The sequence below is a fragment of the Macaca nemestrina genome, chromosome 1 (assembly GCF_043159975.1).
Source record: "Macaca nemestrina isolate mMacNem1 chromosome 1, mMacNem.hap1, whole genome shotgun sequence".
Lineage (NCBI taxonomy): Eukaryota > Metazoa > Chordata > Mammalia > Primates > Cercopithecidae > Macaca > Macaca nemestrina.
In genome coordinates, this window is record NC_092125.1 from 19538152 (window position 1) to 19564463 (window position 26312).

Below are 26312 nucleotides of genomic sequence, written 5' to 3' on the forward strand. Positions count from 1 at the left end.
AAGAATCCCCCAGACTGATGCCCCATCTGTGATGAATATGCGTTCAAGAAGCTGGAGGAAACCATTAGCAATTGCTGCATGCACACGTAAGGCACCAGCCTTGGACATTCATGCTATCATTTTGACAACCTGTCAATCAAAACTGGCGTCCAAATGCCAACCAGAGAATCCCAGAAGAAAGTGGACATTTAAGTCTCCCCAGCGCCCTTGCTCCACGCAGACGTGCTGTGGATGAACAGCTGCTTTTCACCAGCCCAGCTCCTCTGAAACTTCCCGTTGCAAAGGGAGCCACCAGACCCTGCATTTCCAGCACCACACGCCAGTGCCAGCAGTGGTACCTGTCACAGGAGCCTCATCAGAAAGTCGAATCTGGCAGAGCTGTCTTCTGCCTGTATCTCCAATCCCAATGACGATCAGAACTAGGCACCTGGCAAACAGGTGATGAAAACCTCAGCCCTGGGTCATAAAGCAGCCCTCCTGACATTTGCTGGATTAGGGATGAATGCATCTGGAAATTGACACAATCAGGAAGCTAATGTCACATTTCCAGATCTTCTGAAAACGTAAGCTGTGGGTGTTTAGTGAAACGACGACACATTGTAATAGGGAGCATCAGCAACACTTTGCTGTGGTAAACTGCAGCCTCCATACAGTCAGGCCATGCAGACGCACACAGTGCATGGAAAATTTAATTCACACAGTCACTTGTTTTTCCAACATTTATTCTACAAAGATGCATTCATTGACACTTATGGAAGCAAGTGGGTGGAGCGCAGTTTTCAAATTGCTCTACTCTGCTGGAAGTCCAGTATTCCCAGGGCATTCTTCATCCAATTGAGCACCTACTATGTGCCAGGTGCCCATTCCCAGTCCATACTCATAGCTGTGAGTAGCACAAACAGGATCCCTGCATACGCGGAGTTTAACTTCTACTAGGAAAAAGGACACCAGACAACATGAATAGGCAAAACACCTAGTAAATTGGAGAGCAAAACATACTGAGGAAAAAGTAATGAAGCAGGGAAAAGCAGACAGGATGGTCAAGGTAGGTGGGTGGGATTTTAGATGGAGTTTCCAAAAGTCATGATAAGACCGGGCGCGGTGGCTCACGCCTGTAATCCTAACACTTTTGGAGTCCAAGGATGGTGGATCACTTGAGGCCACAAGTTCAAGACCAGCCTGGCCAACATGGTGAAACCCCGTCTCTAACAAAAAAATATAAAATTAGCTGAGTGTGGTGACACGCACCTGTAGTTCCAGCTACTCAGGAGGCTGAAGTGGGAGAATTGCTTGAACCTGGGAGGCAAAGGCTGCAGTGAGCCAAGATCATACCAGTGCACCCCATCCTGGGCAACAGAGCAAGACCCGGTCTCAAAAAAAAAAAAAAAAAGTGTTTTTGGAAAGGAGACTCCTTGGAGGTTTTGAAGGAAGACGGAGGTACAACCACTAGGACTATTTAGAAACAATCTCTAGGATGAGTGACCGCAGGCAGTAAGAGAAAAGAGGGAAGACACTAGTGAGAGCTGGGACTGAAGGAGAGTGAGGAATCGGTTATGTCCTCCAGATTTTCAACTCAATTCAATGACCAGAAATTGGCAAGTTTGAGAAGGACTTGCCTGGAGGCAATGGTGATGCTGGGGAGTGGAAGGTCAGGAAAGTTAGAAAGTCTAGAGAGAATTGTCAAGAACTAATCCTTGAGGACACCAGTATTTTAGGGGAAGGGAGAGAAAAAGGTAAGCAAGAGCATTAGAGATAGTTGAGGCCCTAGAGGATGCAGAGAGCCAGCAGGGGGTCTGACCAGCCAAGGGTGTCCAGCGATGGTCAAGGACCTACCACACATTCGTGAAGCCAGGTGGCTGAAGCTGACCCAGTCATCTTTCAGAGGGCAGTTTCAATGGGAAGGATAACGAAGGAACAAAGGTAGACTCCTTATAATTGTTGGGTAGTCAAGAGAAAAGGCTGATGGACATGTGGGAGGATAATAGGATCGATATTTAAGATAAATTAAGAGTATTCTGTGTGTGTCTGTAAACAGCAGCAGGGAAAGTCATAGAGACTTAAGAGACAGAGGGCTACGGTTAGATGGCAAGAGATTGTGTGCCTGATTTAATCTGTTATAAAGCTCAAAGAGGGCTTACAGAAAATACCAGTGTAGGCTGCATGCCAAGTCAGAGAATACCAGACACTGAATGTCACCGACACCCACATTTGTCCCCACAAGAACATCCATTCTCAGTCTTTGAAATGGCCACAGTTGAGAAACAGTTGGCCATGCCCTCCAGCATGACATAAAGGTACAGGAAGAAGCAGGGCTGACCGTGCACTGATTTGTGCTCTCTGTGGGTGCTTCTTTATCACCACCTTGGCATCCGGCCAGGTATTACTGCTGGGATTTCCCATGGCCTCATTTTTCTGAGTGTGTTTCTTGCCCCAGGCCCCAACACACTTTCACCTCCATTGAGCCTGGTCTGTGCCATTTCTACTGAGTCACATCCCCTCAATCCTCCTTTGTAATGAAAAGCCACTCTCACTACTAGTTGTGTTCATTATGGAGCATTTCACAATTCCTTCCCCTTGTCCATAACATTTATGTTCTACCATCAACCAGAACTTCACATTAAAACCATTATAACAATCCAGTCTCCACAAGCTCCTAACATCCCAAAGCTATGCTGCTTCACGGATGTTTCTTCCTCTGATGAAAAAAGACATCTTCCTCCCAACAGGTGGACCCAGCAGGAGAGAGGGAACAGGATTTTGTAAAGAATCAATCCCCATGACTCCATTCCTTTCTCCCACAACAGAGCTGGCTCTAGAGTTGAGGGGAGGGCAGAACAATCAGGGGACTCCAAAGCCGAGGAAGGAGGTGCCAGACCTAGGGATGCCAGTGAGGCACAGTGGTCATGCTGGCAATGGGGACCAAGCTGGGTAGAGGGACAACAGGGCAGGCCAGAGAAAGGACATTACAAACAGGCTCATCGGGTCAGGCATGGCGGCTCACACCTGTAATCTCAGCACTTTGGGAGGCCGAGGCAAGAGGATCACCTGAGCTCAGGAGTTCAATTCCAGCCTGGGCAACATAGCGAGATCCCATCTCTACTTAAAAACCATTAGCCAGGCATGGTGGCATGCACCTGTAGTCCTAGCTACTTGGGAGGCTGACGTGGGAGGAGCACTTCAGCCCAGGAGTTGGAGGCTGCAGTGAGCTAGGATCACACCACTGTACTTCAGCCTCTCAAAAAAAGGAGCAAGGGAAGCCAGGAAGAGTCCAACGGGGAGGCTCAAGTATGATTTCTCACATCAGCAACGGCAGATGGGCAGGAGTGGCAGTCCTGGGAACGTGGGTCAGGATGTCTCAGAAGGGTCCCCATTGTGGACATGAGGCTACAAAAAATACCAGCAGGAAACAAGAGGGAAGACTGGGAAAGAAGAGAGGTCACCAGCAAGCAGGAGTGATTAGGAGAGGTGGCCCAGACACACCAGGGAGGGAGGGCAGAGAAGTCAGTGAGTGGGGATGGCAGAATGGTGTTGGAAGGACATGGGGACAAGAGGGCACAGGGCAACAGAAGTAACATCCATTAGAGACACACGGGAGACATACAGGCTGAGGGGGAAAGGGCGAATATCACCTCTCCGTCCAGCCACTGAACTTGTCTGCTGGAAGAGCTGGAAAAGGTAAACAACAAAGTAAAATGAAAAAAAAGGAGTGTTCAGAAGTTACACAAAGGAATGAGGAATCAAAAATGACACCGCTGCTGCCTCTACAGTGGCTTTTACGAGACATAAAGCAGAAATGTGTGAGCTTATTAGACAAAAGAATTCAGGCTATAGCCTGGCACACTGGCAATAAATCAAAGTAACCTCTATGAGTTATGAGAAACCAGGGCCGGGTGCAGGGGCTAACGCCTGTAATCCCAGCACTTTGGGAGGCCGAGGAAGGGAGGACTGCTTGAGGCCAGGAGTCCCAGACCAGCCTGGGAAGCATAGTGAGACTATCTCTACTAAAAACTTAAAAATTAGCTGGTTGTGGTGATGTGCACCTATAGTCCCAACTACTCGGAAAGCTGGAGGCAAGAGGATCGCTTGAGCCCAGGAGTTGGAGGGTGCAGTGAGCTAGGACGGCACCACTGCACTCCAGCCTAGGCAACAGAGTGAGATCCTGTCTCCAAAGAAAAATGAAAAAGAGAAATCAAGAAAAAAAAAAAAAATACCCAAATCCCTTCAAGTACACACCCCCTGCTTGCTTTTTTTCTGGAGACTTCACATCACTCCTTAACAATGGGCAGTTTCCACAGCTGCCGTAGGAGGCCGAGTCCAGGAAGCTGCAGAAGACAGGCTATGAAGGAGACCCACCCACTGTGGTCCACAAGCAGCGGTCAAGGGCAAGCTTGAGAACGGGGCTGTGTGTTGTCTGTGCCACTGGGGGTCCCCGATGTGCTACTGTCCAGGACCGCCCAAGGCAACATCCCAGGCAGAGTCACCCCGCTGAGCCTTCTCTTGCCCAACTCCCCTTACACCCACCCCTCCCTTCAGGTGTCCGCTCTCAGCCAAAACCAGGGTGCCACGTGGATTCCGTGCAGGCATTAAGGATCACACCCCAGGCCCTACCAGGGGCGCCTCTCACCACCCAGGCAGGTGTCAGTTCAAATATCACCCCTTTCTCCAGCCGCTGAACTTGTCTGCTTTGCTGCCGACCCTGTGACCACCCCGTGGCCTATTTGTTTCCTGGCTCGTTGTCAATGTCCCCTGCTAGAAAGCTCCCTGAGGACCAGGGCCGTGTCTCCGTGCCTGGTACAGACAGGTGATTCACACACATCTGTCAGGTGATGAGGGGTCTAGAGCCACAGCAAGTCCGGTGGGGACAGTCTCTCTGAAGCCCAGCATTTCGCTGTCCCGGCAGCTGAGTCCCTGACTCTGCCATGTGGAGAGCTGGCTGGGCCAACTCTCTTTGCCTGTGAGATCTATTCCAACAGGATAAAAATGAACAACAGAGCCTCCATATTCGCCAGCCGGAAAAATGTTTCTTCTACCCTATGAATCAGCAAAATGGAGTTAAAACAAATTCTTTGCTGAGGAGCACTTGGAGTTCAAATAGAAACGATTGTGAGGAACCTGTGACCGCTTCCCCTGAAACAGGAACACAGCAGAGAGCCCTTCAGAGCTGTGCAGGGAGGAGGTGGAGACCCAGACTTCTCTTCTTCCTCCCCTTCCCTCAAGGCTGACTGCCTGGCAGCCGCTGCCAACTCCCTTCTAAAGGCCCTGCAGTGCCACCGCCAGGACGCCTGACGAACTGCTCCACATGTGTCAGCTCCCCCAGCATTCCCAAGGCAGGGGAGGAATTTCCAGCACAGGAAAAACTAGCCAGGGCTCCATGAAGGCGTCGGAGACAGTGAGTTTCCGGTCTGGGCACTTGAACCAGGGGCAAACCTAAGACCGTGATTTTAGCTCCCGCTGGTTTACAGCCCGTGTCCTTGAAAGGTCGCCGCTCACACCAACACCCATCTCCAACTGTGAACAAGAAATGGCGCCACCAGACTCTCTTCCAGGCTCCTGCAGGGAGTTTACTGCAGAAACAAAACTCTGTCAACACAAAGCATTAAGTGAAAGGATGCCAGACCAGCCCAAGCCACTTCTGGTGGCCAGAGCTTCGAAAGCCTGTCCGCACACACAGTCTAGATGAGAAAAGGAAGGGAACGGATGACTTGCACAGTGCGTAAGGCAGGACTGTCCCTCAGCCCCCACAAGATAGCACAGGAAATAAAATCAAACGTAGGGTGTAAAACACGGGCAATTTCTCTTAGGTATCAAAGACATTCATTTTATATTGTCTGCTCCAATCACATCTGCTTGAAACTGTAGTGTAAAAAAAAAAAAGTCTTTGTTTAAGGATGATCCTTCGAATAACTTTAAAAGTCTGCATTTTGGACTAATTAAAAAGGGAATTCCAACATGAATCCCACAAAGATAGTGAGTAAGAAAAACAGTAAATCTCCCAATTGAGAAATGTGCTATTACAGAAGATAATTATATAAACATAATTTACGTAAGAAATAAAAATGGCAAATACAAAAACGTATAATCTCTTAGTAATCAAAGAAATTCGAAACAGTATAACATCTCTCGCCTATCAAGGAAGCACAAAGAAACAAACAAAAATCAATACTATTAAAGTTGACTCACGGCCGGGCGCGGTGGCTCAAGCCTGTAATCCCAGCACTTTGGGAGGCCGAGACGGGCGGATCACGAGGTCAGGAGATCGAGACCATCCCAACATGGGCTAACATGGTGAAACCCCGTCTCCACCAAAAAATACAAAAAAAACTAGCCAGGCGAGGTGGCGGGCACCTGTAGTCCCAGCTACCCGGGAGGCTGAGGCAGGAGAATGGCGGGAACCCGGGAGGCGGAGCTTGCAGTGAGCTGAGATCCGGCCACTGCACTCCAGCCTGGGCGACAGAGCGAGACTCCGTCTCAAAAAAAAAAAAAAAAAAAAGTTGACTCACTAGTAGGAAAATAAATTAGTACATATTCTAGGGGCAATTTGGCAATATTTATATAAATCCTTTAAAAACGATGTGGCTTTCTGACAAATACTACAACTCATGAGAATTCATCTTCTGAAACTAGTTCAGCTGCAAGCACCATCTATAAAAGGGAATTTGGAAAGATACCTGTGTCTAACCATGGGGTACTTATTAAATAAAACAACAGTATCTACTCAACAGACTACCATGCAGCCAGTAACAAATATATGTTGAATGTTTTCACTGACCCAAAGTTATTTAAATATCACACAGGAAAAAAGGTAACTCTTAAAAAATGCATTTATGATCCAATTTAGATACTATATATATTGATATGCACATCTATATACACACACATAGTAAAGGGACTAAAATTAGATACTCCAAGGTGACAACAGAGGCTTATCTGGGTAACTGAGACTATGAATGAGTTTTTTTAATTATCTTTTTATTTTTCTTTTCTGAGGTTGCTATAATAAAAATATATTGCTTAGGTAATAAGCAAAAGCAATGAGGATTATTTATTAAACTGAATAGGAAAAAAATTCCTAAATGAACTTCACAGAGCTAATGCAGGAGGAGCAGGCAGGAACCCTGGCACCTGTGCTAAAGATCACCCACCTGCCTGAGGTGCCCGCTATCCCTGCCCAGAGCACACACCTCGGGCCACAGACTCTAACTTTCCCTGACTTCTTCAGAAAGCATACTTAGAGGGAAGGCAGAAAAAGTGACATTTCAAGAATACTTCCCATGTTTCTTGAAGAATCTGAAAGGCAAAGATAGTTAAACAGGGCTGAATTATATACCCATGTACCCAAAGTAAAAAGCCAACTTTTATGCAGTTTCTAGTGTGGATGAGGGAACACCAAGCCGCTGAACCAAGACGAGAACCAAACACGGAAAGGTTCCGAGAGTCCGCAATTTTTCTACTGAATTAATCTCATCCCAGGGTCAATTTTCAGGATTCTATTGTAATATTTACTGCATAAAACTATGTATTAAAAAATAGTAAGAAAAACACGATGTAAAATACATCAAAATATACTACCTAAAACCCAAAGGATTTTCTATGTATACCAATATTACGAATTAGAACATCGTAAGTCTTTCATTCTCCAGCTCTTTCAGACCATGCAGCCAAAGCCTCTGGACAATGCCCCTGGCAGCACTTCTGTCCCATGGCCTCAGGCCGTATATCTTTTCTCTCCTTCATGTTTGGCCTTGTGGTACTTGAGATAGTCATTGTAGAGCTCCTTAAAGACGTCCCTCATTCCCGGCTGCAGCGAGGCCCGCAGGAACTGGACGTCAGGCTCGACGCAGAGGTCCAGGATGAGGTAAATGCCCTCCTGCAGCAGACGTTTCACAGCTGGATACAAGGTCACCTGGGGAAAAAGGCAAACCTCTGTGAGAACGATTGGGGGCAGAGATCAAGCCGCACCACCTGCCGACAGTATCTTGGGAAGGACTGAGAAGTGACTTCAAACTGATCTCCAAACTGAGACAAGATCGACATTCACTTTCAAAACATAATTTTGTTGCTAAGTCAAATATTTAAATCCTCATATTTTTAGTTTGTATTTTGGGGAAATAGAAGCTAACTCAAGCAAACAGAAACCTGGAACGAAACTCCATGAAAGCACAAGGGCGGCTTTCCTGTTCAGTAAATGATGCTTACATGTTTACCAGGGGCATTTAAAAAACCTGGAGTCTTTACATTTAAAAACCTTATAAGAAGGTAAGCTGCCTGCCCATTGTGTCAAATTCTTCTACGCCATCAATCACCTTGGAAGCTTTGCCAACCCTGTGGGACAATGACGACTACGTTCACTGTAACACTGTGACCCCATCTCACCCCAGAGCAAGGCAGCAGGCAGGCTCTGACATGACCAAAACAGACCACTGATAAGCCCACACTAGTAATTAGATCACATCATATCACCCAAGAGCAGAAGTGATTCATGATTGCCACTTAATAGATTCTTTTTTTATTTGTGTCAAGAACAGCACAATATGCACTTAATTCCTAATAGCCCTGGAATGGGTGAACTGGTCCTCATGCCTAAAGATGCACTTCTCCCCTGAAGTTCACGGTTAACTAAAATCTGGAGCACAGGAGTGGGCGTCACAGCCAGCTCCAACCTGGCTATATCTGATGCTCCACCCAAACTTCCAGAGAAGAGACTCAGACTAATATCGAACCAACCTAAAAGGCTGGGGGAGCAGGTTCTCTTCACACTTACCACATCCATTCAGGTTTCAACTAAATGGGGGCTGAACAGAGCTTGAAACCCTAGTAACTGAAACTAAAAAGCAGTAGTAATGAAGAGTTCTGGGAACAGATGGTAGTGATGGCTGCACAATATAAGAAAGTATGTAATACTACTGAAGTGCACACAGAAAACAGTTAAGCTGGTAAAATTCACCTTATACTAGATGTATTTACCATTACTTTTAAAAAGTAGAAAAAAAAACAAAACAGTGGTAAAGTACCAGCAGACAGGCCTGGAATTTGGCTGATCATTTATTGCTACCCTGATAACCTGAAAGAGTTAATGTGTCTCTGCAAACACAGCTTATAATGAGGATATATTTTATTAACCAGAAGAACTGATTCACAAAGGCAACCATTGAGAAGTACATTCCTAAAGAGGTAATTTGTTTCTGTCTCTAAGATGATGCTATTCTTCAAAGTTATGATCCTTTTCATGTGATAGTTCAGAAATTTCTGACAAGTGATCATCTTGAATTTTACCATTTTATAGATGATAGGAACACTCAAGGACCGAAGATAGAATGGCATGTCTGTGAATTTTACAGCAAGGTAATTGGGAGGGAAAGAAAAAAACAAAACAAAACAAAAAATAGACAAAAACACAAACAAAGTCCTTGATCATACTGGCAGGGTGAGAGCTTTGTAAGTGGACTACTTGTTCATACTCGTTCATTCATTTATCACTTACTAAATAAATAATTCCACTTCCAAAGGCAAAAACTGAGGTTCACTGACCTCCCCAAAGTCACACAGCTAATAACTGGCAGCATTGAGACTTGAACCTAGGCAGTCTGAGCCCAGAGCCCATGCTCTGAACTATTCGCACAGTTTCTCAGTAGTGAAAATGCAGCCAGACAGCCTCTAACAAAGAGCTAGGAAGGCCAGTAGGTTTTAGACAACACAACCACTTTAAATCTTTAGGTTTCAGACAACTTATTTATAAAACAAGAAAAAAGTCAATTTCTACAAGACTAAGATCATTGGCCACCAAATGAAAACGTCGCTAAGTAGCTTTTAAAAACCTTAGATAAGATGAGCAGCACAAACTATTCATTCTAAGGTATCAACATACAGATGGTTCCTGACTTAAGACGGTTCAATTTAACACTTTTTGACTTAACATTTTTTGAATTAACAATGGATTTATCCAGATGTAACTGCATCATTAAGTCGAGGAGCATCTGCACTTAACGATGGTTCAACTTACGATTTTTTCACTTTTACGATGGGTTTATCAAGTATTGAATGCATTTCGACTTATGATATTTTGAACATACTATGGTTTTATCGGGACACAGCCCCATCCTAAGTCAAGGAGTGTCTGCGGAGGGACATTGAAAATTTGGTCTACAGGTAAAAAAGAAGATGAAAGTAACCATAATTTCCCCGCATGTTTCCACGGGGACTCATTACTGCTTGGAGGAAAGAAGACGAGCGGGCCTCTGGAGCTGCCCCTTCTCCTGACTGACACATCTCACCAGGTCGTCTTCCCTGACTACTGACAGGTCCCACCAGCAATACTCAACTCTGCAGAAGTACAAGGAAAATGCAAAGGAGACCTATTTAGCATTAGATCTGGCATTTAATTAAACTTAAAACACACTGATCTAGAAAGATTTATGGCTCTCTCAGTAGAAGCCGCTAATGCATATGGAATATTTTCTTCATTACTGAATTTAAAAACAAATGAAAGATAAAACATAGACTGTGGAGACAGTGGATTCTGGGAGGCTGTGGCCCTAGCTAATTCCCAAGGCCTCTGGCTTTCAAGATTAAAAATAAAATATAACTAATGAGCATAAATTAGAGATGAATAATGAGGCCAGGAAGCCAGAGACTTTTCATAAAGTAAATTTCAGAATAATAATTAGCGACTTAAGGGTTCAAATTACTGCTTCTCTTCTTGGCCCTTAGTGAAGTGATATTACTATGTCTCATTTTATTATTCAGTAAGACAGAAAATAATGCCAGCTTTTCTTTCATCAAAAGCTCACATGTTAATGACTGGTGTGCTTGGGAAACATTAAGATTCCATAAAAAGGCCAAATAACTGCAAGGAAACCAAACTATAAGCCCACATCTTGGTCAAAGGACAACTTGAAGGGGTGTTCTCAAGATCTGCAGCTCTTACCAGGTGTGGGCCCCACACCCGGTAAGGTGTGTGCACTCACATGGCCAGGCTGCCCCCATGTCCCTACCCACCTGCCAAGGTGAGCAAGGCCAGCGGGGTAGAAATTATTTAGTAGTTCTAGATGTATCTAAAACAGGAGCAGGGATGAAAAGTTATGCAGCTCCAGGTTTTCTAAGGAAGCCCATTCAACCCAGCCTCCCTGGACAAATGCTGACACCTCTACCCTAACAAGCTTACTCGTGATTTTACTATCGTTCTTACAAGATTTACAAAGGGGAAATGGATATTTTACAGAGAGACTGAACACAATATAAATGTATATCTATACATACAGAAGAAGACAGACAAAAAAATACACCGCACTTTACTCAAGCCTGTGACAGTCAATTTAAACCAAGATTTATACAGCCTAGATTTATAAAGTTCTGTAGTGAGTTTACTATGGGTCACAGACGGTCCTATGGAATTTTGAAAATAGCACGGTGACATTCCAAAGTAAGATAACTGTTAAATGGCTGGGCGCAGTGACTCACACCTGTAATCTTGGCACTTTGGGAGGCCAAGGCGGGTGGATCACCTGAGGTCAGGAGTTCTAGACCAGCCTGGCCAACATGGCAAGACCCTGTCTCTACTGAAAATACAAAAATGAGCCAGGCATGGTGGTGGGCACCTATAATCCCAGCTACTCAGGAGGCTGAGGCAGAAGAATTGCTTGAACCCAGGAGGCAGAGGTTGCAGTGAGCTGAGATCGTGTCACTGCACTCTGGCCTGGGAGAAAGAGCAGAACTCCATCTCAAAAAAAAAAAAAAAAAAAAAAAAAAAGATAGAAGATAACTGCTTGAATAATGAATTATCCAGAACACTGAATCAGAAAGTCAGATTAATTTGGACAAAGATATTTTTTCTCAATCTATCTGAACAACCACCTTTATCTCCACCTTGTCATCTACTTTGAGTGTCTGAGAGCAGCTGAGTCACATGAATGACACACCTCCAGAGTAAAGATACATGAACTCTTGCAGCTGAGGGGACCCCAGAACCCTGAGGTCTAGAACCCCTCTTTCCAGTCTCCATTAAGCCTGGTCCTATGACAGCTCCTGTTCTTGGACCTGAGTAATATTTCCTCTCCTTTTATATAACTCAAGAAACCAACCAAAATAGACCCCAGGGTTTGTGCTGGAGCAAGACAGATAATCGAGCATTTTCTGTGTACAAGGCACCACTGAGTCCTCTGTATGTCATTTCATTTGATCCTTACAATAACCCTGTAGGAATGCTGCTAACACCTTGAAATACACAGGACTCCAGAGACTGGAGAGGCTGAGGAGGAAGGAAGGCCTGAGGCTAGGAGTTCAGGACCAGCCTGCACAACATAGCGAGACCCCATCTCTACAAAAATTTAAAAATTAGCTGAGTGTAATAGTACATGCCTGTAGTCCTAGCTACTTGGGAGGCTGAGGCAGGAGGATCATTTGAGCCCAAGAGTTCGAGGCTGTAGTGTGCTATTATCGCACTAATGCACTCCAGCCTGAGTGAGAGAGCAAACCCCTGTCTAAAACTTGCACACAGCAACAGAGAACTGTCAGACCCACAACATCACTTGCCATTTTGGTTGAGAAACCCGGCTTAAGGACCATAAACACAGCACTTGGTGAAAGACAGTGAACCCGATTTTACCTTCTGTACCTCCAACACGTACTGGGCCACCATAAATGGGGAAAACACAGTGAAGTCCTCAGCTCGTGCGGCGATGTGGCTGTACATCCTTTCAACCAGGCGTGCACACTTTAGGACCGTGGGCAGGTCATCTGTGCTTCCTACAGACAGCAAAGGGTTTCCCAACCAATTAGTTCAAAAACAGCACATTTTAGCTCTTCTATGTTAGACTTCTAATACAGGTGAAAATCATCTCAAGTGTTACACGTTTTCCCAGACTCTTTAATTGGCTTATTTTGCAGACAGAATAAGGGAGAACAGATATGTCCAAACAGTTATCTACACAACAAAGGGAAGGACACTTTAAAAACTCAAGAGTGCTCAGGTGTTTTTAAGAGTCTAACCAGAAAAGTAATCAAGATTTTTAGGATGAAATCTAGGATTACTAAAAAAAAAAAAAAAAAAAAAAAAACCAAGATGGAGTTCTATAAGAAAGGCATAAAATGGAAAAAAAAATTAAAAATTATCTTAAGGGGAGAAAATCATTTACCGACACATGATTTAAAAAATGAGATACCCTAAATTATGTCTTTGCCTCCTTAAGTTTCAGAAATTGTTTGTGTATGTGCCTTTTATAGCTGGACAGACATAGGATTCAATTATCATTAGTAGACATTCTACTGTCTTCCTAGATTTACTTCTGATTCCTAGCTCTTTTCCTACCATATAGTTTCAGGACCATCCAGGGCCTCTTAACAAACTCCTCCCAAGAATCCTAATTGCATGTGCGTCCCCACAGCCTGAGTTACAGCCCATGGGGAAGTTCCAGCACACACCAGAGCACCTTCCCTGCTGTCATTCAGCACAATGGTAGGCATGTTTTTATAAAACTCCAGAAAACACAAACAAATCCATAAGGACAAAAAGCAGATGGGTGACTGGGGCTGGGACCACAGTGGAGAAAAAACTGCAAAGAAGCCAGAGGAATCTTTTAAGGATGATGGAGAATATTCTGTATTTTGATTGTGGGGACAGCTTCACACATACATAAAACCCATTAAATTGCATAACTTAAACAGAAGCAATTTGTTATGCATACATGTATATAACTCAATAAAGTTGATTTTTGGAATGCATACCTTTTTTGAAGACCTGAATAAGCATACAAACATATTTTATAGATGTAATTTTTCTAGATCAATGTAATTGTACTAAACTATATTACTGTTAACATTCGTGTAGCATTTCATGTAGCATTTCAACAGAAAATATACTTTGGTGATATGCTTTAATATCTAACATCAACTGTTTCTTCTCTTTTCAGACTGTTCAACATATTACATGAATACATAGCACTTGTTATTTTGGCCACCAATTTAATGCATGCCCATTAGAAAGAGCATATTAGATACCAACAAAAGAGAGAATAAAAGAGTTAAAACTCTACTCAGTTAAGCCATGAATATGTCTGAGAACCAGGTCTTAGCAGACAAGATGATGAAGCTACATTCACATGAACACAGCACAGAGTACCAGAAGCGTGATGTGCTCCTGTGCTTCCTCAAATACATGACAAAGGACACGCCTGTGGCAGTGTGACCAGGCTGTGCTCCACCACCACTGAGCAAGTCCCCTTCCATCCAGGCAGACATGACAACAAGTACAGGGATTCCTCCTGGCTGAGCTCAGACATGATGGGAGAGGCCTTGACACAGAACTGCAGGCAGCCACCACCAACTGGCTGAGGCTGACATGGGAGGGGAAACTTGTTTACGAAGGCTGCTCCTAAGTCGATTCACAATATTAAGCTGACATGCTCTGCATCAGACACAGGAGGAAGTGAAATATCTAACTGTGCCACTGACTGATCCCAAAACCAGGCAGAGGCATTGAAGCCTAGTGTTAACGATGCCCTTTCCCTTTTCTCAAAAGTTGTCTGGTTAAAGGGCTATTGCGTAGGTCTACAAAACTGAGCCACAAGGTTGAGAGAGAAGCTGAGCACCACTTGTGTATTTCCAGTCTGCCCAGAACCGCGGTCACAGGGTCTTCTCGGACACCCTGAGTTGAGTTATGGTCCCAGAGCATCTGAGCTGATACCCTGACCTACCGCTTAGCACATCAGACAGTACAGGGCTGGTACATGCTATGCAATTTCAAAATACTGCAATATAAAATAGAAAGTCATGCAATTTTGGTTTTCACACTGTTTTTTCTTTTTTTTGGGGGGGGGAGACGCAATCTTGCCCTATTGCTCAGCCTGGAGTGCAATGGCGCGATCTTGGCTCACTGCAACCTCTGCCTCCCGGGCTCAAACAATTCTCCTGCCTCAGCCTCCCGAATAGCTCGGATTACAGGAGTGTGCCACCATGCCCAGCTAATTTTTGTATTTTTAGTAGAGACAGGGTTTCACCATGTTGGCCAGGCTGGGCTTGAACTCCTGACCTCAGGTAATCCACCCGCCTCAGCCTCCCAAAATGCTGGGATTATAGCCATAAGCCACCACGCCCAGCCAGCAATTTTTAAAATAATGAAAGTCTCCCTCAAATTATAAATTCAACAAGAATCAACTTCAAAGCTGAAAAATGAATTGTACACATAATATATGCTATTGCCATATGGCAGTTAGTGTTTCCCTAGTAAACAAACACACCCTTGCCAAGGTGAGGCTGCAGCAGTGAGCGGAAGGACCTTATCCCTTTTATAAAATGAGATTGCTCTATACCTGCCTGTTCCTTTTCATCTCCCTGTTGAACTACAAGTTCCTTAAGGGCAGGAATGCGGTTGTAAGTCATTTCTATATCCCCTTTATATGATATACATGCTCAGTAACCATTTCCTAAATCTGATATTTTTTTTCCCAGAAAAGGAACTATTTCAATAAGGAGATGCCTGATTCATCCACTGTTTTGGATAAGATAAAATGTGACCATTTGAAATTAAAAAAAAAAAAAAAATTTGAGTATTCATTTGATATCAACATTTCTCTTATTTAAACACAACTGAGTAGTTTTATTTTCAGTAACATATGTGGCCAGCAGCCAACACCTCATGATAAATACATTTGAAACTGTATCTGATGTTACTCCAAATTACCTTTGTCCTTCTGCCGCCCTTCACGCATAACTGAAAACACCAATCTATTGAAAGAGTTCAAGAAGGAAGGGATGGCTTTCAGCATTACCTGTGATGACAGATAACAGAATGTAAAAGTACACATGTGATTATTTAAGTTTTTCTACTTTAAAGGAGCTCATACTTATTTATTTCTTAGCCTTGTCTATCGGGACACTCAAACCAGTTGTGTGTGCCCAGGGGTAGCCACATCTTTTCACCTGGACATGCTGGTGTCACTGCTCATTCATCTTGTATTAGACTCTTTGACCCTTATTTTAACTATCGAGGGTAGAGACCCCCACACTGCATAACTTCAGGAGGTCTATCAGGCAATCCCGGTTTGGAATCAGCTTTTACTCTAAGCTGGTGCTAATTCATTCTGGAAATGGGTAGAAATAAACAATAATAGGAACAATACTAATTAATATATTCAAGTATCATTGGTACAAAAAAAAAAAGATTATGTTAAAGCAAATGCACTTAAAATGGTGACCAAAACCTCTCAATTAATAGTGGTGAAAAGCTCTGCTTGAAAACTCCATCTTGAAAAATGAGATTTCAGCCGGGCACAGCAGCTCCCACCTATAATCCCAGCACTTTGGGAGGCCTAGGCAGGCGGATCACCTGAGGTCAGGAGTTGGAGACCAGCCTGGCCAACATGGTGAAACCCTGTTTCTACTAAAAATACAAAGATTAGCCAAGCATGGTGCCCGGTGCCTGTAATTCCAGCTACTTGGGAGGCCGAGGCACAAAAATTGCTTGAACCCAGGAGGCAGAGGTTACACTGAGCCAAGATCGCATCATTGCACTCCAGCCTGAGTGACAGAGCGAGATTCCATCTCAAAAAAAAAAAAAAAAAAGAAAAATGAGATTTTGATGACAGAACATGCCTTTTTTGTACTCAATCATCTTTAGGTCTGAATCACAACCACACACTGTCCAGCAGAGCACCGCCAGCCACATGTGACTACTTACATTTAAATTAATTAGAATTAAATACAATTAAATATTCAGTTCCTAGTCATACTGGCCACATTTCAAGTGGTCAAGACAGCTGTGGCCAGTGGTTACCATGCTGGACGATGGAGACACAGCACACGCCCACCACTGCCAACCACTGCTGGACAGTGCTGCACCACGTGTGAGAGTGAACAGAGAGTAAGTCAAGTGTTGGGATTATTCTCTTTGGCATAATTTGTCCAACAAAATTTTTGATAGCATAATACCACATTCTTCATGTCAAATTACTGACTTTTTGCAGCATATTCTGAAAGAAGTCATTTTTGCAAAAGTATTCCAGTGTTTCATCCAGTTCCCCAAGGACCCTCTCTTAATCCTTTGCTATCACATTGATGAAAAGCACACAAATCCTTTTGGAACTATCTGGGTTCACACTCTGGCTCCTTATGATCTTGAACAAATCATCTAGCTCTTTTTTGTCTGTGTGCACCTCAGTTTCCTCATCTGCAAAATGAAGATGATAGGTTGTTGCAAGGACTGAACAAGCTAAGCCATGTAAAGTGCCTGGAACAGCACAAGCTGCTGATCATTCTGCTGGGTACGCTGGCTGTGCTGACTTCTTGCTATACCCTTTAAATGTACCTAAGAGGATTCTGGCTGCGTGTTTACATCCGCGTGGGCCTGCCACGCACACTGCTGATGCGATTCTGGCTGCGTGTTTACATCCGTGTGGGCCTGCCACGCACACTGCTGATGCGATTCTGGCTGCGTGTTTACATCCGCGTGGGCCTGCCACGCACACTGCTGATGCTGTGGTCAGGCATCAGATTCCCTACACGACCCCAACAGATGAGAGTGAGCTTTGATTAATTCACATCATTCTTTACTGTAATACCATGTCATTATCCTGGTCAATTTTCTCCATTCGTTACATGATCTAATTCCACTAAATGGTCATTTGCTAATGGTTTTGCAAGCAGAAGAATCAAGCTGCTTTCTAATACTACTTTCATCAACTTCATGAAATCCTACACCTGTAATTTCAGTTTGTAACTTATGTGCATTGCATTTATATTGTACAGTCACATACAAATCTAACAACAGCAGAGAGATTTTAAAACAAAGATGCTGACAGGATAAACAGGGCCAAAGGCAACTGTTAACGGGGGAAGGCTTTAGAGTTAGATCCAATTTCATGAGTATTTAGCTTACCAGAGAGTATTTTTCTTAAAAACTGCATTGCTGGCAGGTCTCTATCCTTAGAACATCAAAACACTTAAAAATATCTGAATATGCATGAATATATGATACACAGCGATGCACTACAAAACCATATTCTGGTCAAAAGCACACTGTATAAAACAACGGTGGTCCTATAAGATTATAAGATTGTATTTTTAATGGAACATTTCTCTGTTTAAACGCACAAATACTCACCATTGTGTTACAACTGCCTACAGGATTCAGCAGTCACGCGCTGTATAGGTTTGTAGGTTTATAGCCTAGAAGCAACAGGCTATACCCCATAGCCTAGGTGTGCAGTACGCTGTACCATCTGAGTTTGTGAAAGTATTATATGATCTATGGTGTTTGCGCAACAAAAATGCCTGACGACATACTTCTCAGAACATGTCTCTTGTCATTAAGCGATGCATTAACTGTCATATTTATGAGTTCCTACACATATAGTCAGCCATACATACAGTGGTGGCACCATGAAAAGAACACTGGTCAAAGATAACAAGTCTTGAGTCTAAGGTTTAGACTCAGCTAAGTGACATTGGTCAAATCATTTGGTGGCACTGAGCTTCAGTTTATTCATCAATAAAATGGGATTAGTGTCCCCTTCACAGGCTTGCTATGGGGCGGAACATATCAAATGTTCAATAAACGTTAGCTGAACTGTAATTTTTTCTGTGGGATATTTATCCCCAGTTTCAGTTTAACTTAAAAAGGAGCATACTATAAAACTGGAACTCAGGATGCCTCATTCCCTATATCCATTTGAATTAAAAGCCCAGCAAGAGATCTATGCAAGTGAGTGGCTTATTTAAATACATGGTGAGCAAAAACAGAATAATTTCTAATGAGCTTCCTTAAATAGTACAGATTGTGTATCCCTTATCCTAAAGCTGTGGGACCAGAAGTGTTTCAGATTACAGATTTTGGAATATTTGCATATAAATAAAATGAGATATCTTGGAGATGGGACCCATCTAAACATAATTTAAAAATTCATTTATGTTTCACTTTATATAGCTTATACACACAGTTGAAGATAATTTTCTACAATAATTTTAAATAATTTTATGCATGAAATAAAGTTTTGACTGTGTTATGACTGTGACCAGTCACGTGAGGTCAGGAGTGGGATTTTCCACTTGTGGCACGATGTCAGCACTCTAAAAGTTTCGAGTTTTAGAGCATTTTGGATTAGAAGTGTTCAACCTGTAGTATACAAACACTATTCAAAGCACCAGATCCAGTGAAGAAAAACTCGCTCACAAAGCCCAGTATGAAGGTCAAGCATTTTTATGCTTGAGAAACCACTTGGCTCTGAAATTTACTAGAACAGAAAGTTTGCCTGGCAATTCATTATTTGTATTATTGTCCTGCAATAGTAAAGTTTTGCTGCCACTTTTCTATAGACTTCAAGTACCCTGCTCGCAGAGGAAAAGTTGCCTGCTGCTCTCGCCCTCCTTCTCACCTTAGGGTGACACTGCAGGATTGAGAAGAGCACGTTGTGCAGCCTCAGGAAGATGCTTCCATACTCCGGCGGCTTCAGATGGTCCAAAGGGACAGTGAGAAGGATGCTGAAGGCCAGGCTGACGTGGTGGGGGTTGCTGATGGCCTCCTCCCCCTGCCGCAGCAGTGCCGCCAGGACGTCTAAGACAGGCCCGACCACTGTGAGGGACACAGGCTGCTCCTGACAAGCTTCTCGGTTTAGGAGCTAAAGGGCAAGATGAGATAGAGGAAAAATGAAAGTAATTCCCCAAGGAAATAACACAAACACTGTAGCACCGAGTGACTGAGGTAAAGACGTCTGTGCTCCAAAATGAATCGATGTAGTCAGTGGGCAGTTAAATACCATTTGTTAAACTTCTTACAAATCAGCTCTAGTGAAAGATACTCAATTAATGATTTAGAAAATACAGAGAACAGACCCAAGAGGAAGGATAGCTCAAAGTCTTACCTACGTAACCTGGGACAGCTCACCTGTGACCCTCCTTCTCAGACACACAGCAGCCCTGGTGAGGGCTGTCTCTTACAATGCTCACTGTTCTGCTGGGTATTCTGGCTGTGTAGACCCCTGCTATACCCTTTGGGTGGACATAAGCAGATTCTAGCCTGGTGTTCTCATCAGTGAGGGCCTACCACACACATCATCAACACTGCCTGCCCGTCAGCATGGGTCACCCCCGTATATAGCCCACATGCCTCTCCTGATGCTCACCACACATGCTTAGTGATGACGACCCCTGCCGTCCACCAAAACGGATGCTCAGGAAAATGACAAAGCAGCCAAATTGGAAACAAGAGAGAATATTAAGTCTGTTTTTTAGGCCCTTTTGCCCCAGGAACATGCTAACCCAGGGCAATTCTCTCAGGTAGCAACGGCTAGAATTAGGGCAGAGGATGATGGTAAAATAGATACTGCTTCTTCACACCTAAGCGTAAGAACACCCAGGTCAGGGTTTTTAGAGGGCAGGAGACAGTCCCAATCTGAGCCAGACTTTTGTTCTAGTGAAACAAACAGCCTAGCAACAACTGGTCACAAATTTTAACATTTGAGTAAGATTGTAACAAAATAAACTCTATCTGCAACATTACGATCCCATCCTATAAAGCATTTTATTCTCACTGTATCATAGGCCTTAAACACACACATACACATACATACACACACATACACACACACAAAACTCCTACAAATAAATGAGTGCATTAAACTAACCACAACATTTTGTGGGGACAAAGAAAGCCCCAGAATTCCTTGTATTATCATCTGATTAAATAGGCATCTATAAGCTGGCTGAAGTGGCATGCACCTATAATCCTGGTGACTTGGGAGGCTGAGGCAGAAGGATCACTTGAGGCCAGGAGTTTGAGGCTGCAGAACACTATGTTCGCACCTGCAAATAGCCACTTCACCTTAGCCTGGACCACACATTGAGACCCTATTTCTAAAAAAATAATAAAACATAAAATTTTAAAAATTAAGCAGGCCTCCACGATAGCCTCCCTTTATCACTACATCCCTGTTTTTACTGCCTGTCTGATGCTTCCCAATGCTACTAAATGTCCCTTGATACCACTTCCCTTCCACTGTTCCAACTGTTGATACCAATGTGTTCAGGCAGGACACACAAACTCAGCACCCTGCTCACCGTTGCCCTCAGGAAGCAGCCCACACACACGCTCTGCATAAAGCCACAGGGCAGCAGACCCCCAAAAGGCTGACTTCTGTCTTTATAGGAAGAGGGAGGGGAGGAGCTGGAGGACACATCTCCAGAGGGTACTCACTGTTAAAGCCGTGACTATCTGGGGACATGCACGCCACAACAGACTTGCTTTCTCTCCACTGAGGGGGCAGTTCAGTAGCAGCCTCAGCAATGTAATAGCTGACACAATAGCCTGGGGTAAAAGAGAAAAAACTTAGCAGCAGAGATAGCTTGTTCTCTCTTAAGAACTCCGCCTGGGGAAGGAGCTTGCTCCCTGGGGCTGCAGCATGGGAGTGGATTGAGAGCCCTGGTGTCAGGGGACGTGGATAAGGCCTGCTTGGGGTTAAGTCCTAGGAGGGACAACCTTCACATCAGCACGCAGAGAGGAAGGAAGTGAAGATGAGCAGAGCTGGGGCAAAGTCAGGGTCTTTCAGCAGCATCTCACTAAACCAAGCACGTAAATGGGCCAGGACAGTGAATTGCACAAGAGTTACACACTGTGACCTAATTATGGAGACCCTGTGTTGTCAAGGCTCTGTCCACGCAGAGGACACTGGCTGTTACTTCACTGAGCAACGATGCATGCTTACAGACAGGAGAGGCTGGAGGAAAACACGAAAACAATCGGATTAGGTGCTGTGGTCGCGGGTGCTACATGCTGATATGAGGGCAATATGGCCCAATCAGGTCACATGTTTCAAAACATATGGTGGGAGGGGTCTTAAGCAAAGAATGAGCAGAATTTAATTTTTTTTTTTGAGACTGAGTCTCGCTCTGTCACCAGGCTTGGAGTGCAATGGCATGATCTCTGCTCACTGCAACCTCCACCTCCTGGGCTCAAGCAATTCTCCTGCCTCGGCCTCCCAAGTGGCTGGGATTACAGGCACCCACCATCACACCCAGCTAATTTTTGTATTTTTAGTAGGGATGCGGTTTCACTATGTTGGCCAGGCTGGTTTCGAACTCCTGACCTCATATAATCCACCCACCTCGGCCTCCCAAAGTGCTGGGATTACAGGCATGAGCCACCGCGCCCGGCCAGAATTTAACTTTTATATGTATCAGTATTGTGAATATGTAATACTTAGTATTTTACACAGTAAGACCACACATTTGTAATTGAAAAACTTCCCCTTTGAAAAATAAGGTTTTAAACCATGAGACATAGGCAGAGCCCTGCCTTTACTGGGTGCCAGGCATTTCACACTGTCAGTGAGTTTCTATTTCAGCCTCACACCATCCTCTTCTCCCCGAATGCTGTGCAGCCCACCCTACAACCCTAGCCAAAGTCCTGGTTTCTGCCTTTCACTCTCTTCCCTTCTTTGCTCCCTCTGACTATGCACACCCCAAAGCCCCATCTCCACTCCCACTCTCCTGCCCACCTACAGGCTATCTCCCCACCAGGGCCCACCCCCCCACACCACTTCTCCCTGTCCATCTTCTCACACTTGTACATCCCATCCCCTGCTCCTGGCAGCCCAACACGCTGCCTGCACGGTGCACGCCTCCCTTCCCCTCACCTCTGCTCCCCAACCAAGTCTCCTGCATTCTTCAGGGCACAGCTGGAGTCTCACTTCCTCTGGGAAGTCTCCTGACCAACTGGTCCAAACAGAAATTTGGGGTTGTTTCTTCCCCTGCCCAAATCAGTACCCAATACCAGTGTGCTGTATATGACCAGGAGTCAACAAGCCATTCACGAGGCAGCCTAGACCACAGACCTTGGCTGGAGTCTCCGCCCCGCCAACCACTGGCTCTGTGGCCTGTGGCCTTCTTCCTTGTGTAAGAGACGTCTGACCGGTCCAGTGCCCACAGGCATTCAGAGAAGCAAATCCCAGCATGTGAGCTCTGTGCAAAGGCACTCAGCAAGTGCAACACCATGCAGGCTGTGTCGGTGACTTCTGTCAGAACTGACGGGGCAGGCTAACTGAGATGCTTCTCAGATGCTGGCATGAGGGCAGTATGGCCCAATCAGGCCACATGTTTCGAAAAGCATGGTGTGAGAGATCTTCAGCAAAGAATGAGCAGAATTTAACTTTTTTATGTATCAGTTTTGTGAACGTGTAACTTTTAGTATTTGACATAATAAGACCACACATTTGTAATTTGAAGACTTCCCGTTTGAAAACTAAGGCCTTCCCTACGCCGCAGCCTGGGCTGTCCCACAGGCCAGGGCTCCCTCTCACAGACTCCCTCTTTGCCTAGAGTCTCTACCAGTTAGAATTTGTTTAGTTTTAAGGGTGACACCACATCTCAAATCAGTTTTCCCATTTGAGCCGACATGATTTCTGAGCCTGCCACACAAGGAGGGAGAAGCCGCCCACCTGCACATCTGCTTTCCACATGTTACTGACGTCCAGTCCCTGGAGAATACACTGCATCACCTGCCTCAAGTCCTCTGTCGTCCCAACCTCTAACATTTGGGTGAACAAGGCTCCCAAATGAGGCTCAATATCCTGAGTGACCCGAACAGGAATTTCAGGATCTGTGTGGGTAAGAAACCAAAACTGTTAAGATGTGACAGACAGGTGAAATAAATTACCAAGTAGCCACATGATGAAACTGCGCACAGCTATGGCCGCCAACAAACATCACCAAGTTAGGGGCATGGTGATACAAGCACTAGTGGAAAAAGCAGGTACACGTATTTAGTGTGATGCCATGCTCTCACACACACAGCTGCACCTGTGCACTGTGTGTACACACACAAACACAGAAGACAACACCCATGCTTAGGAGGTAAACTCCGAACCACAGAAGACAGTGATTATTGCTTTGTGCCGTTGACCCTTGAACAATGTTTGAACTGCATGGATCCACTTACACATGGGTTTTCTTCTGCCTCTGGCACCCTGAGATAGTAAGAGCAACCCCTCCTCTTCCTCCTCCTCAACCTACTCAATGTGAAGATGAAGAGGATGAAGACCTTGATGATAATATACTTCACTTAATGAATGGCAAATACATTTTCTCTTCCTTATTATTTTCTTAATAACATCTTCTTTAGCTTATTTGATTGTAAGAATACATAAATACATACACAAAACGTGGTAATCGACTGTTTATATTATCAGTAAGGCTTTGGTCAACAGTAGGCTATCAGTAGTTTGGAAATTTCCAGAGAGTCAAAAGTAATATAAGATTTTTTAAATAGAATTGTTTCAGAAGGATATACATGGAATTTTTTACCGTGCCGAGGGTTGGTGCCTTAACCCCTATGTTGTTCAAGGGTCAACAGTATTTTATTTCTCTACTTTATTTGTGTTTCTTTTATAAAATCGGTAGGGGTGCAAGAGTGGGTGATATTTTAAACAGATGAGAAAGTCATAAAGATTAAGAGAGCTCCATTTTTCAGGCCTGGATGACGGTCAGGAAGTCACCCAGCTGTTTCCCATCATCCCCAGTGTCCTCAGGCCCACAGTTTCACAATAACGCCCAAAGCCAGGGCACTCAAGGCCCTTTATCATCTGGCCCCAGGTCATCTTTCCAGCCAGCGCTTCAGCCCCACCTGCCTATTCCACATTGCCAGAATACCGTCCTGCTTTCCCGTCTTTGCTTACTATTTACAGCATTGGGGGAAAGTGGACTTTTGGGAGGTAAAGATCTAGATCCAAGTCTCCCATAAGCTGTAAAACCCTAGACCCATGATTTATCTGAGCCTCAACTCCCTCATCAGTGAAGTGGGCATAACAGCACCAACTCCTGTGGCTGGCAAATAAAAAAAGGCCACAGAGTTCACAACACAGTGCCTTCACACGAAAGGCTCCCATTTCCACCTGCCCTAGCTACGCTTCAAGGGCCACTCACACGTGGCCTGTATGTGGCCTCTCCACCGAGTCCCATAGCTCTGGATCACTTTACGGCGTCTCCCCCACCTTTACCCTGTGATGTGTGCGAATGTCTGTTTACTTAATTACACAGGCCAAAATCAATACCTCACTCATCTCCAGAGCAGGACACAGCCTCAAACATACAAGCATTTTAATTGTTTTTTTATGTTTCTGGAGACAGGGTCTCACTCCATCACCCAGGTTGGAATGCAGTGGCACAATCATGGCTCACTGCAGCCTCGACCTCTTGGGCTCAAGGGGTCCTCTCGCCTCAGCCTCCGGAGCAGCTGGGACCACAGGTGCATGCTACCCGCACGGGTTTTTTGTAGAGATGGGGTTTTGCTTTTTCACCCAGGTTGGTCTCAAACTCCTGGCCTCAAGTGATCTCTTGGCTCAGCCTCCCTAAGTGCAGGACTACAGATGCCAGCCACCACTCCCAGCCAAGAAGCATTTTTAGAAATGTTGGTTTCTGTAATTGAATTCAGGCCCTCTGTTCTACTATCAGAAGGCATTCTTTTCAAAAGCCCACCTCTGAGCCACCTTTAAGGACACAGGGAGAACTCCATGGCTGGGGCACCTGCACGGTCCCTCTTCACACTCCCTCTTCCTGCCCAAAGCCTTGGGCCACTCCTCATTTGGCATTTCTTCCGGAGCACTCACAATTCTGGCACTTCCCTGGACAGTGTCTAACAGCTCAGATGGAAGAGGCCTGGACACAGCAACACCCCAGGCCCATGAACTGAGGGCACAGTGTACCAGTCTGGCCTTGCCCAACCCTGACCACGCTGTGACCGAGGGGCTCTGTCCCTGGGGAAATAAGGTACCAAAAGTTCAGGGACATACAGTTAGGACTTAAAGACTGCCTCAACTCGGCCAGGCACGGTGGCTCATGCCTGTAATCCCAGCACTTTGGGAGGCCAAGGCAGGCGGATCACTTAAGGTCAGGAGTTCGAGACCAGCCTGGCCAACACGGTAAAACCTCATCTCTACTAAAAATACAAGAACTAGCTGGGTGTGGTGGCACACACCTATAATCCCAGCTACTCGGGAGGCCAAGGCAAGAGAATCGCTCAAAGCCGCGAGGCGGAGGTCGCAGTGAGCCAAGACTGTGCACGGTACTCCAGCCTGGGTGACAGAACGAGGCTCTGTCTCGGAAAAAAAGAGGCTGCCTCAACTCAGCAGGGTTGAAGAGGAAAAGGAGGACACAATATTCTGTTTAACCAAAGGGCACAAGGGCAGAGCTTCAGACCACCGGCTGCCATTTCTTGGGCCAGTCACTTAGAATACTATAATTAGGCTTAATAAAAGACTCGATTTTAGCCCCCATTAAGAAGGTGAACACCATTCACTAAAAGACACCCTGACTCAGTAAGACAGAACAAATCAGAG

The 26312-nt window shown here is 44.8% G+C and overlaps 1 protein-coding gene across 3 annotated transcripts in view; it reads right to left on the reverse strand.

The window, feature by feature from the left end:
* Positions 1-705: 705 nt before the first annotated feature.
* The window catches only part of LOC105499146 (URB2 ribosome biogenesis homolog), a 40149-nt gene continuing 14542 nt past the window's right edge, over positions 706-26312 (reverse strand). For 2 of the 3 annotated variants that reach the window (XM_011771619.3, XM_071074558.1), the window contains 6 exons: positions 23418-23578; positions 21179-21289; positions 19362-19604; positions 15674-15761; positions 12602-12741; positions 706-7903 (listed from right to left, as the gene is read on the reverse strand). In XM_011771619.3, the coding sequence (XP_011769921.2) occupies positions 7706-7903; positions 12602-12741; positions 15674-15761; positions 19362-19604; positions 21179-21289; positions 23418-23578 (941 nt within the window). In that variant the 3' untranslated portion in view covers positions 706-7705. The remainder of the gene's footprint in view (positions 7904-12601; positions 12742-15673; positions 15762-19361; positions 19605-21178; positions 21290-23417; positions 23579-26312) is intronic. The other variant, XR_011610543.1, reaches the window with a different exon arrangement.